The 13,995-nt window shown below is 37.5% G+C and overlaps 1 protein-coding gene across 1 annotated transcript; it reads left to right on the top strand.

Moving 5' to 3' along the window:
* Positions 1–3,658: 3,658 nt before the first annotated feature.
* Positions 3,659–4,833, top strand: LOC124307016 (uncharacterized). Its single transcript, XM_046768292.1, has 2 exons — positions 3,659–3,845; positions 4,018–4,833. Exons 1-2 carry the CDS (start codon positions 3,763–3,765, stop codon positions 4,406–4,408), a joined length of 474 nt encoding a protein of 157 aa, XP_046624248.1. The 5' UTR covers positions 3,659–3,762; the 3' UTR covers positions 4,409–4,833.
* The last annotated feature ends 9,162 nt before the right edge of the window (positions 4,834–13,995 follow it).

Below are 13,995 nucleotides of genomic sequence, written 5' to 3'. Positions count from 1 at the left end.
TGCGATTATTTGAAGGAAAGAAGGAGAAAGAAAAAGAAAGAAAACTATTTGACTACTACAGAAACCATCCTGTCTTTATATTCGTGCTAAACAACTAGATTCTCATATAATAAGTAGAAACGTGTTGAAATTAAATGAATCGCTTTGACGTTGGACCGAAGAAAAAAATAAATAAATAAATGATAAAAAAAAAATACGTATGTAACCCGACTTCCGCCAGCGAGAGACGGCTCAAGTATGTGACTGGCGTGCGAATGACGTTACACATTTTCAAACTCGTCTATAATAACAGGGTATATAGGGTAACCGAATAACGCAATCCTACTCTCATCAGCTGTTAACACGGATCCACATCGAATGTGAATCTGCGATGGCTATTGACACTTTCGAGTTTCGTTCGTTTCAATGGATGACAATAATGTGCGGAGCAGAGATCGTCGTAACGTACGATTTCTATTTTTACATTGTACAATTAGCGTTATTGCTAACAGTATGATTTCTCTGCACTCGTATCGACGTATTCATATATAGGTTATTGTGTCGGGATCTCGTTTAATTCTCTCCTCTATAACGAATCGTGTGCTCGATAATGCAATTTTTTTCTTCTTGCTCATTTCTATTTTTTTATTTTATTTTTTTTTATTTTTTTATGTTTTCGTTACTTTGTTTTTTGTTTTTCTTTCGCATTCAACCAGCAGCTGTACAAGCGGAGAACACGTAGTTTTAAAAAGTCCGTGTGCACATATTAATTCTAAATATATGTATTATAGGTGTATGTAAGCCGTATGTTTGCACGGAGATGATTGAAATGAGAGTCGGGAATTTTTTATTGTCCGCTTCCCGAATGACGCGTTACATCGGTAAGTACGTGATATACACGTATGAAGGCATATACATGTATATACAATACATACGCACATTGCACATACACAAGGCGCATACGTGCGCATCTACACGGGTTGATTTCTATTTGATATTCGCAATGTATCCGGCTTTAATCCAGCGCATTCAATGCTCTTAAGTTAGTTTATTTTTTATTTTATCGTTTTATGTTTTCGCGCCATAACTTTCAGCATGCATGAGAGTCCGGAATTCCCAGTTTTCGAAATCAAATACGATTCAAATGTTAAATGACTAGATTTGACACAATTTTACCGTATTATTATTGTTGTTGCTCTTATGTGTCATGTTGACACGATAAAACTGAATATCGAACACACGGTGCGATACGAAAATTGAAAAGTGAAATACGAATGAGCCTCGCAACGTGAATTATGATTAACAGTTAATAGTTGCCACACGTTGTGTATATACTAACGATAAGTTTACGTGTAACCCACGCAAAACTGCGCGTTCAATCTCGCGGACATACCTGTAACGGGTCGACTTAACGTCTTTCCAATTTCAACGGGACTGGATAATGATTTCAAAGTGTCAAATTTACCGTGCATCGGCATCGGTGTATACAAAATACAGCGAATGATCTACTTACAGAGCATCCGTCTAATACACGCCCTGAAGTTGCTCAAGATCGACTCCAGAGTAACACGCGTAAACAGGTTCAAGATTTAATAGGCCGATTAACGGTAATATGCACGGTGATCTATTTACCAAGACCGATTGGGATCGAAGCGGCACGTTGATCGCTGAAAGTACAAATTGCGTCGTTTCAAAAACGAATTTTTACTTTTTTTTTTCTTCATACTGTACGAGAGGGGAAAATTTAGAAAATCCCTAAGCTTGTCCTCGTTTTATATGCAACGCGGATATACCGAAGTCGATATCTATACACATGTAAAAGTAATCTCGGAGATATGAATGGTACTTTTTAATGACACGGATCATTAGCCCACTTATCTCAAGCAGATCGTTTAATTTTCGTCATATTTCATACGCTTTGAAATTTTAATGGTAGAAAATATTTATAGCAGAGCTATGAAAGAAAAACCGAGGTATAAAGTATACGACTGCAAAATTAGGTTTTATTTGTTTATTTATTTATTTTGTAAGCGATAATTGTACGTGTTCCGACGAAAAGTAAGGTATAACTTCGTTTTTATTACATCGTCTCGACAGTGAAGTACAACAATTGCATCCTAGAATTTCACGACAACGATCTAATTTTTTTTGTCAAAATACGATATTACGTTGTAACAATACCTATATGTAATATAAATAAACATCAAATTTGACCGAGATCTCTGAATTCTTCTTCTTTCTTAATTGGTATGTTTATAGTTCAAGTGTTCTTCTTAATTTTTTTTTCATTTTGGCTTCTCATTCAAATTCCAGTTTTGGCTACTCCCCTCCCTCCCCCCATCGTGCACGAGATTCTGTATCCACATACCGACATTCCTAGAGGAACTATGGATCGTGGTATACGCTTACAGTTCTAGCTGATTCTAGAAATATTATATTACGTATTACTTCCGTGAACGGAATATAAAGACTACATTATACCTTTGTCACAGAAAATATTATCCCTCGCGGCTGTACGTATGCGTTACCATATTTTTCCACTGAGGTCTGCGCATTGTGCAGCACGAAACTCAGCTAAAGTACCTACAAAGATATTTCATTCCGCAGATATTATTATATTTCCGCGAACGATAAGACATCGCGCATCGGCCGACGTTGACAGACCGACATTTTTTTTCGCAAACTTTGTTAGGTAAATATTATACCGAGGTACAAAAGAGCCAATTTCCTTTACCGTTCTTCTTCCCGACGCACAGCAGCTTCATTTTTATATATTCGCGTTGTACCGCTTCACTTCTACACTGTTCTAATATACCGTTATAAACGTATGTAGATATGTTATATACGTCTGACAGTGATTGAAAAACAAATCAACGTCAAAGAAACGATATTTTTTCCTTCGACGGAGAGAAAGAGATAGGTAAATAGATAGACGGATAAAATTTGTTGCATGTACGTTGTGTTGTGAAATAATTTACAAAGGTGAGATGATGGTAGGATAGAACGAGAGAAGCAGAGAGAGAGAGAGAGAGACGCGTTGAGAAATAAATGACGCACGACTCGACTCGTAATGATTAAAATCATACAATAATATAGACTTGATCTTGAATATTCACTTGACCCAAATCGTATGCCGACAGTTGCAATTGGTGAATTCTTAAACGATTGGTAATTGAGTCCGTGATTTTTTTTCCCAGCAATATCTTAACGCGTTCGTTAATCAGCTTATTTTATGATTATGGCAAAAAATTTATCTTGCGTATCAACTATTGATTTCAAACCCGCATTAACCGTTTCCGCATTATTCGGATATTAAAAATCCACGTGTCGTTAGTCAATTGATCGACAAGCAGCTACTTAAACACTTTACTCTAATAATTAAATTTCACCTCTGAACTGTATGAATAATAACAAGATTACATGTTTCGATGTAAAAAAAAAAAAAACATCGTTAAAAAAACGCCACACAAATAAATGTTGTACACAGATCGAATAATTTTTTGAACAAAAATTAACGCCGTGTAAAAATGACGGATAAATATTCGTGTTCGAATGAAAATATATCGGATATACGATATTGCAGCAATGCCACGTAGGTCAGGATCCAAAGTTCACGACGCGCGTATAATATAAATATTCAGCCACACACTCGGATCTTGGAACATGAATTTCATTTCAGTTAATTGCAAGATAAGCGGTTGGGTTAAACGACGGACTAACCAGCTACACATGTTACAGCTGTAAAGCGGATAGACCGGTTTATGTCGTGCAACAGTGGTCAATATGACGATCAGCGATGGATTGATTCGGTCCATTTTCATCTCCGCGATATTCAGCCTGTCGTATTCTGTCACGTTAAACGAACGGTAGGTAAAATCATTGATACGCGTGTTGCGAATTTTTCCGAAAATAACTGATTGTTGATGTATAAGAAAATCTCCAGCTGTTCCTTTTCCACCGATCACCCGCGCACTGCAGAATTTCCCTTTTTCTGTTCTCCTTATTGATAATCAAATCTCTAATATATAACCTACATAGGGGTGTAAGGTGGCTAGCACTGGGGGATGAAATAACGGAGGATCAACGGCGGATGGAAAATATGAAAATAGTGAGATACAATACGAACTACCCGATATCGACTACGTCCGAAATTTTCTACAGTACGAAAAACGACATGAGGATAAATTACATCGTTGTAGCGGCGTCTGCGATGAAGGGATTCGTTAGTGTGGAGAAGGGGGGAATTGGCCAGAAATGGGTGACGATAAAATACACGAGCGAAAACGGATCTCAAGACCAGTTGGAGGTCTTAATCGAGTCTTACAAAAGCGAGCCAAGTTTGATCGTCAAAGACAACTCGGCAAAGACTTTGACAACCGTGATCGTTATGGACGAAATCAGGAATTGGACCGAACAAATTTTACGATAAGTTGCAGAAAATTCTAATACGATCGATGAATACCCGTGAATTATCATTATATGTATACAGCGCAAGACGTAAAAAGATCACGATGCCTATCGATATTGATCTCTGCAATTATTATTGTTATCAATGAATTTCTTATTTATTATTTAATTAACGTGTTCTGTATCGTATACTTTAATGCCAACGAACCAATTTCTGTACAATATATCTATAGTTGAGATGATCAGAATGTTATACTTCGGCAATAATAGTTTTTGTATATCAATGGAGAATTACACTTTCTATTTAGCACATGAACAATAATTATCGTGTTAATTATCCCGTAACCGGAAATCCTAATCTGGCAAAGTTACGTCTTTTTCACTTTTCTCAATAAAAAAAACGCAACTTCCTCCCAGCCGTAGGATAGAAGAAATGAATCATAATATTCGGGAGGCTCGCGTGTTTTCCTTTCTATACGCATATGCAAGAATATGGGAATGAAATTATATCGAAAGAATAACAATTAGGAGAAGTTGACCGAGTTTCAATAATATTTCGCCCTAGTTACGAGCCTACGATAATAACTCAAACCGTTGTACATAAGTATACACCAGTGTTCCTAATTACGAAAATCAAGATCAAAGTATACGAAAGCAACCAAACTCACCGACCATTCCCTCAATTATCCAAATACGATAATATTATCGTACGATTATGATTAAGACGTTCGGTGAAAATTGTAAATCCAGACGATTATGACCAATGTAAAAACCACTGCGTAAAGCGTGTGCAGAATCAGCGCATTGCGCGCGGTTGTATCTGACGCACCGATGTCACGTTCCAAAGAAAATCCTGCGTCAAGCTCACGCATACGAGAACGATCCTTATTCTCCTCTGCACTTCAACGCACCGGCATCCAAGATGCACATCGGAGAACCAAGATTAGATATAATTGCATGGCTGGCATAGCGAGGAAGGTGAGGTTTATATATAATAATGCGGGAACAGTGAATACGGACGAAAAAATGTCGCGTCAAGCTTCAATCGTCGGACGTAAACTGACAAATGTAGAAATAGACAACAGAACGGTATTTCAATCAAGAATAATTCATTATAATACACTTGGCGACGATGTTTCTCTCTTTGTTGTTTGACTGCTTGACATTTTTTTCTTTTCACCACCTTAAGCTAGCTTGCGGGAATATCGTGCCTCATTCAATGATGATAAGAAAAATCATCGGGATATTATCGAAGAACGTTATGTTTACACAGATATAAGTATCGTCTGATGTTATACTGTACGATAGAAGAACAGAGATCGCGTACAGTGAGGATAGTCCAGCAGCTAGCTGCATCGGTCAATTTCACAGCATTAAAGCGCGTAGCTCGTCGCGTTAAGAATTCGTCCCGCGTCTGCACCAAAGCCAACTTGTAGTACAGCTATACGTATACCATACCATGGCTGTTATTCAGATTTATTTGTTAATACGAATATCATATTGAGAGTAGGCTTGAATAAATTTTTTTTTTTTTATCGTAATTCATTTGTCACGAATATATTTCACACGTCGCATTTAATTGTATACATATAATGTATGTTTTGGAAACTTTTGCTACTGGATATAAAATATACCTATATAATATTGACGCAGACGATTCCCTCTTTTTGTTTAAAAATCGTCGACATCCGCGTAAATCATGCGAAAGTCGTAAAAATGAGTGAAAACTTAGCTCGAATCACACGTTTCTTCGAAAGTAGAAAGCTCTCATCTCTCACATGATGGGCGCGTGTATAGTAACCACCGGTTTTCGCGCGTAAATGAATCCCGTCTAGATACAAATACGAACACACACACAAATAAATTTGTGGCATGGTAAGGAACGTACATTACATAGAAACGCTTGGAATATATCGGTAAAACGATAATGTGCAAACCAACTCGTATTCTACATATATGCAAAAAGAGAAGAATTTCACGACCAAGGACCAAATAATCAAACTAGAAATCAAAGAAAGCTACTTCTGCGCTATTTTGTCTAGTGAAATTGAAACGTTGTTATACAAATATGCAAAAACGGCAGAGCGGATGTTTTAAGAATAGTTTGACCCGGAATGTTTTGTACCCTTTGAGTTAGGTACACATTATTGTGCTGGGTTAAATTTTATAACAAGGCGGTATTCTACGATTTTTCGGGTCGCTGGTTACAAATCTAAAATCAACTTCCAACAATTCAAAATGGCCGATCCAATACGGCAGACGAAAATTTCGTTTTTGATCGAATACGATCTAAAAACTCTATGCAGAGGTTTTCGGGGTCGCTGATTGGGTTCGCCATACTAAATTTTCAAAATCTGATTTCAGATTCGTAATAAGCGACCCCAAAAACTTGTAATTTATGTAATACACGTTCATGTTTAGAGGCGTAACTTTCTCGGAAATGAATTATTCCTTCAATTTTCACAATTTTTTGTAAATCAATTTGTTTCTAACAGTAATAATTTACATTATATCGCAATAATTACCCTCGAATATTGAAAACCTATTAGTATACTGTCAGAAATAGCAAAAAAGAAACCGCAAAAAAATATGCTCAAAAGTTCTCTAAATATACAAAGAACGCATATAAAATAGGTGGTAAGAATACTAAAGGGTTCAAATTAAGTACTCCAAATAGCTACCGACGATTCTTTGATTTTGCTATCGCAACAGAACATTTCGGATTGTGGTGTCAAAGTTTTTTTTTCAACAAACAATGAAAGAACATAATATTTTCTGGTCATAAAATGATTCGGTTAAGTTTCTTCTTTATCTTTCTTTTGGTTGCATCGTCGAAACGTTTAATGAATTTTATTCCAGGTACTGTTCGTTTACAGATAAAATAACAATCGATTTAAAACGATTTCAAAGTATGTCAAATCGTTCAAGCGGTTTGAAAATTATTCCAAGATGTTTGAAACCGATTTTAATGAGTTTCAAACGATTCTTAAATGATGTCAAATGCTTTCAAAATAATTACGATTGATTTCAAACCATTTTCAAGTAATTCCAAACGTACTCAAAGTGGTTTTAAGCGGTCTCAAACGGTTTCAAACTATTTTATGCCATGTCTAAGCAATCTTGACGATGCAATTCTGACTGTCAAAATTAAAAAAATTTTCTGGCATGATCTTCGCGTGAAACGGCATAAAAGCAAGAAAAAGCAAAAGGTCCCCAATGCGGGAATCCGTTGCAAAAGTTTCTCCGTCATCGTATATAAGCGATCCAGGTTAACACACGAACACGCCGACCGGTGCTATAAAACGAGCGTCATCGCGCGTACATATTCCGCGTCGAATTCGCGCTGCGGCAAGTTTTTACAATCCACCGCATCCCGATCTCACCCCCTTCGCAAATTTCCTCATTTCTCACGTCGTATTTTCACTCAGGATCATAATTTATTTGCACAGTTCAAATGGGGATACACGGAGAGATCGAGAAACCTGCTGCATGAAGAAGCACGGCTCAAATAATTTACCGTGCGCGGTTTCGTCGTCGCTGCAGCACACACTGCACGTGAATGAACGAATGAATGGACGAGCGATCTACGGAAAGATTTATCGTCTTCGCTGCAACGTGATTTTTCTACGCGTTATGAAAGAAAGAGAAAGAGAGAGAGAAAAGGAAGAACGCGGTGATACCATCTCTTGTCGAATCGAACGGAATATCAAAATCATCGAATGTCAATATGATTATTTTAGATTTTAAAGAGAAATTCTGATCTTATCACCGTGTTCATCGTGTAAATCTTTGGCTGCATAAGCCCCGTAAAGACAGTAAGCGGCACGTATATTTCCATCTCACAAGCTCGAGTCCCGAGCAAAATAATCGGCATTGCAATTTTTGCTTCGTGATTCCCATGTAAGTGTCTTTCTTGTCCGTAATTTCCTACATAATCCACGATATACCGAACGATTAAGAAATCACGCCGTTCCAACAGCCGCAAAAAGTCAACTGTGTTTATATATATATATATACTTAAGTGTAAAAAATGCTGTGCAAAAATACTGCAACTACTTTGCATATATTGCAATAACGATTACAGATCACGGAGCGAAATTTCGGCCGTAAGCACGAAAGTTTATTTTACATCAAGAGCATAGAGATAAACTCTGACATAATTGAATCTTTCTTCCTCTCTCTCTCTCTCTCTCTCTCGCTATGTAATTACGATATCCGATACGAGGATAAAAAAGGTGCACAGTCAACGATACAATAATTGATTATAAAATTGTGCGGAAGTGAATATATTACATAGTAACTTCCTATAATATATATCTATATGTATATACATGTATAAATAAAAGCGAAAGCGAGTTGTTGAACCGTCCGCAATTGATAATGATGGAGCGTCGATTACCTGTATAATTGATGTTTATTATAAACTTTCGACTTTCCCACAAATAATATTATTTTATTTCTGTGAGAAAGGATAAAAAAAAAAAAAAAATTCACAAAGGTTGGCGAAATTTTCAGATTCGTACTGCATAATGCAAACGCGGTATGAATAATGATAATAAAATGAAATAATCTTTGTAGAAAGTCGGAATTGAATCGACGGTACGATATGTACGGAAAAAGAAAAGAAACTTTAACACGCCGTTAAGATCATAAGACGAAAAGTAGTGAAAGAAGTCGGGGAAGAACGATATGATAAATTTATTCCAACTCACGAACAGATAACGAAGTATTTTGGATTTTCGGTTAACGGCAGGCGACCGAACGAGTCGATATATTTAGCGCATAATTATGACCTTATACAGCATCTACATCGACGCATCATAATGCTGTGGATTCGTGTACAAGCGATCGACAGGAATCAGCATCGATCTTCAGTTTCTAACAAATGGATGTAGATAAATAAGGCGATGAGTTTCGCTGCTCGATAAATACCCAATTACCTACATCCAATGGCAGTGAGTATGCGAGAAATGTCAAAAAAAACCTGCTTAGCTCGACTACTTTATCTTAGGCTTTTAAAGGATTAGTCGGTTACCTATTAGTCGATAAACGTGATTGAAAAAATACATCTCTACACATATAAATACATAGAGAAGATTCCATAAATTTATATATAATATCTCTGTCGTCAAATATATCTTACTAATTTGTATAATATTCGCATCTTCTGACTGGGACGAAATACTGAAACTACCTACATATTTCTTTTTCGTTATCCTGGATTAGAAAATTTGGGGACAGTCAGACTGAGTGTAAACTTTTTCTGGATGTAAACAAATTAACAATCAATATATAGAACGTTGCAACGATGAGATGAATTATGGAAGAAAGTTGCATTACGATATGTACCAAGTAATCGTAAAAATCCTCGTCGGTTTTACAATTTAGAGAATTGATGTGATTGAATTCCAGTCATGTCGAAAGGATCGAAAAAATCTAACACACTGACCCAAAGAGGAAGAAGGGAAATCTCGACACCCCGTTAAATAGTCTCAGTAGTGCTGTACGTTAGTTACGGGTAAGAATTATAATTATTGAATACACAAACGAAGCCAGGTGTTTGACGAACGACCGTAAAAAAAAAAAAGAAAAAAAATGCATACTGAGCTTAATAACGCGACGACTCGAAATCGAACGAATGTTACGAGCGGAGACATGTGATGAGATTACGAATTTAAAAAAGATACGGTTTATATACCTAGATTGATCCCATATGAAATTACCAGGCCATTTTAATGAATCTTTGAAACGACTTTCGCCGTGACGGTCGGTGATTTACGAAAGTATAAAATCGATGCCAAAAAAACTCTTTTCGCATAGTTTATAGTATCTTATAAATAATATCGATCGGGATTTTTCGGCGATACCGTAAGATTAATAAATACTTGAATTTCACTTCGGTCTTAGATACATTGCACATATAATTCTTTGCAGAAGTCCGACAGAATCTATCGGATATGTGATAGAAAAATGTACAAGCTTTTCTACACACGCTGCCTGCAGTAATATCAGTATGATGAGCGAGCCTGTGTTACGAAGAAAATGAAAAAAGGCGCCAAGTTATGGAAAAAATTGACTAGACTATGAGCAGACGCACTTCCGACTAGAAACTAATAGGATTATCATGTTTCCTTGAGAAGTGCAGGTACAGGCTGTACCTTGTTCTAGGATGCACATAATACTCATTCAGCGAACGAGAGACTTGACCGAAATATAATATGGATATTGAACATCGTCTTGTAACGACTATGGATTTCTTTTTTTTAAACATATTTATTTTTTCTTGTTTTTAAGTATACTCATATAGTTGAGAAATCAACGGGTCATCTTCGGGTATGTTGAGAGAGAAAGAGAGAGAGAGAGAGAGGCATTAGATATTAGTCTAGAATTCGGTTATATTCGTGTGAATGCCGTTCGATTTATAGACGGTAAATTATACGTCGTAAAAAAGGCTTTTTCCTAATAGCCTGCATTCGGTGAATACGAGGCTTGCGGTATTAATATTTCATTTTTTTTATCCCCAAACGCTAATTAACCTTTCGTTTAAAGCTTGGAATGAATTCGGTTACAATGAGCAACGTCAGATTGTACAGCCGCAGATGAGTTTTTAATTAGAAATAAATGCAAATTATCAAAACAACATCTCCCGGTTGTTCCACCGACAATCAGACGAACAGTCCTGCGGGGCATGGTGTTAGCCGAAAACTAATTGTCAGTCAACGTCAAGCTTACTCGTCATTGATGATAGATGCCACTACGTCATTATATCGATAGTTAGTTAAGCATTTCATCCTTTTTTTCTACCCAAGAAGCGCTAATGCTCGGATCTACGCAGCTGATTATACGCTTGAAAAGTCATTGGCGGAACCGGTAACGGACGAAATTTTCCAATGAAAATAAAAGTGCAATGCCTGTGGCTCAGTGTGTAATTTTTTAAATCTTGACCAACGCGACTCTGGCTGTGGCGATAATTAGATTCGATGCCGAAAGAGTTTTCACTTCATCTTCAATCCGGAATCAGAGACTTTATTTTGGACCTCGTACAACTGCTAGACGCTCTACCGATTTTTGCAATTTTTGCAAGTCTGCGCACATTGCTGGCGATCAATTTCGATCTAATACGTCCGTGGTACAATATATGCTACATTAAATTGTAATATATACTCACTCGCTTTCGAAGTATTCGATTCCGCGATGGGCTGGAGGGTCGATGTCCTTGGCATGTTCTTCTCGTTCGGTGGGTCGTCAAGGTTGTCGAAGCAATTACGGACGGAAAAGTCAGTTGATATGGGATTAACACGATAGAGAACTCGCGCGACGTCTTTCATTCACAAGTTTCAGATACAGTAATGAAATACAACAGCTTTGTCGTTGCGAGTATACACATCTGTTCCTCAATCAAAGAGCACGCAACACATACATATATACACTGACAGCGTGTTATTGTAATACAAGGAAACAAACGAGCGCTGCGAATATGACTTCCTCACGCACGGATAACGCGCAACTTCACACTGGATTAATCCTCAGCTAACGTTTTAAAAAAAATCGGCGAAGAATCACTCCAAATTACGCCGAAATATCCAATGTGATGTTTCTCACTCACCGAACCTCTAAGGCGACGATAAATACCGCTCACACCACCCAATTGTTATTGTTGACGCTCAATTATCATCGGCAAAATGTTCGATCAACCGTGTTCCGTGTTTCCTATCGCATGCCATCGTCTTTTGTTCTCACCCTTCGCGAGGACAGTTTCGATATGATTGCAGATGTGTTTTCGACGATGTTAACCACTTGCTCCTTTCCCGAACGAATATGCTGTCGCGTCGCCCAAACGGTTTGTCGACGATTCAGAACACCTGCGCACGGCGGATCCTAACCGACTGACGATGAGTTGGGATCTAAGATCGCAGGCCCTCGGTGAACCTGCTTCACAGGTCACGTCGAATAGAAGAACACGGGCGACGACGTCGTCGGGACGAAGGAGGCAGCAGACGCGAGAGAAACGGCTCTGCGAGCTGTCTGAACTTGGCTAGACGACGATCTTAGTCCCGCTTCGCGAGCGTACATTCCGCAACTAGATGCGATATATCCTCAACTCTCACCCTCTCCTATCTCCCGCGCACACACACCGAAGCGCAAACACTTTCGTTTCATAACGATAATTCCGATTTTAACTGCCGTATTAATACAACTTCGCCACTTCGCGTGCAAAGTAGGTAATAATCGAGAGATTTTTCTCCTGTACGCGACTAGAGAGGAAAAAGTCTGGCTTCCAGTATCGGACTACACGGAGTAACAATCGCGAAGCGTGTACCATGCTGCAATTGTTTTTTCGTCCACGAAAATATGTATTGCTACGCCGTCTACCTGCACCTTCGCGAACGTTTACGTAAAAGTAGGGCGAATTCGAATTTCGAAACAAGAGCGATTCTTTTTTTTTAATAAAATATCAGATACTGATGAGCAGTTTTTACTGCCATACTATTTCGATAGATGAATATCGGTAACTAGGACGTCCAGATTTTGAATTACTCACATAGTTAAACTTACATATCGAATTCAAAGCCAACTTTGCGTTGCTTAGGTTAATAGCTGAAAGCTCTTCAGGAACTGATTTCATAATGAATCATTGATCTAAATTGCGGTCAAAACTTCAACTGACGATATCTATGTATCTTGTAAGTAATTATAATATGTCAACCAGTTAGGCATATGAGTCGCGGGGTAGTAAAGCAACGATATTTCAAAAAGTGAGATTTTTCTCTAAAAGATCAAGCTAACGGTTGTCGCCGACTAAACTCACCTAATAGTACACCTATTAACATTTTTATTTCTATACATACCATTACTTATTGATACCAATACATACCACGCAAGGCATATCTCGCATGCCGTATATGTGTGTGTGTGTGTGTGTGTGCGTGTGCGCGCGCGCGCGCACATACACACATATCCGGGACCAAGATTCATTAATATGTGCACAAATATGGAAATTTTAGTTCGTCTTCGTAATTTCTAATGCCACATATCTCATAAGTGTATAAGAATTTAGAATATATATAAAATAAGTTCAAACGTCAATGAATTTTATTATTATCAATTGTGAATTAACATTGAAAGGACACCGACAAAATATTCCAACCAATTATTAACTGTGCATTGTAAAAGCCAATATGACTTAATTTTTTACATGCGTGTTATGTCAACAGATATAAATCATCCAACAATACTGAATGGTACCAGTAACAAAACAGACGGAAAGTAATTAAGGATATTTTCAAGAAATGCCCAAGACATTCGAGAGTAAGAAAAAGACGACTGTATCATCAATTGTAAAAGATAATTTGAGTAAAAAGTTTGTTGGCAGCATCGATAGATTGGAAATGGGCAGTAACTATAAAGGCATAAACGAGAGTTTGCAAATGTACTGTGGGAGAGCCATGAAAAATTCCAGTCTGCCCTCTTACACTAGTTTTTTAGCATCAAATGGTGCAAATTCAAAGTCAACGTCATCGTCCTTAACTGCTCTGAAAAAGCAACAGTCGCAAAAAACTACTAGTAACGAAAATTCGATATGGTTATTTGCAAAGAACGAGAAAAGTA

Source organism: Neodiprion virginianus, chromosome 6, assembly GCF_021901495.1.
Source record: "Neodiprion virginianus isolate iyNeoVirg1 chromosome 6, iyNeoVirg1.1, whole genome shotgun sequence".
Taxonomy (NCBI): domain Eukaryota; kingdom Metazoa; phylum Arthropoda; class Insecta; order Hymenoptera; family Diprionidae; genus Neodiprion; species Neodiprion virginianus.
The sequence above is the reverse complement of the archived record's forward strand: the minus strand, read 5'-3'. Positions and strand labels throughout refer to the sequence as shown.

Coding starts and splice junctions, on each gene's coding strand:
- LOC124307016 (XM_046768292.1), top strand. CDS start 3,763: ATGACGATCAGCGATGGATTGATTCGGTCCATTTTCATCTCCGCGATA. Junction 3,846..4,017: donor TCTGTCACGTTAAACGAACG/GTAGGTAAAATC, acceptor TAACCTACATAG/GGGTGTAAGGTGGCTAGCAC.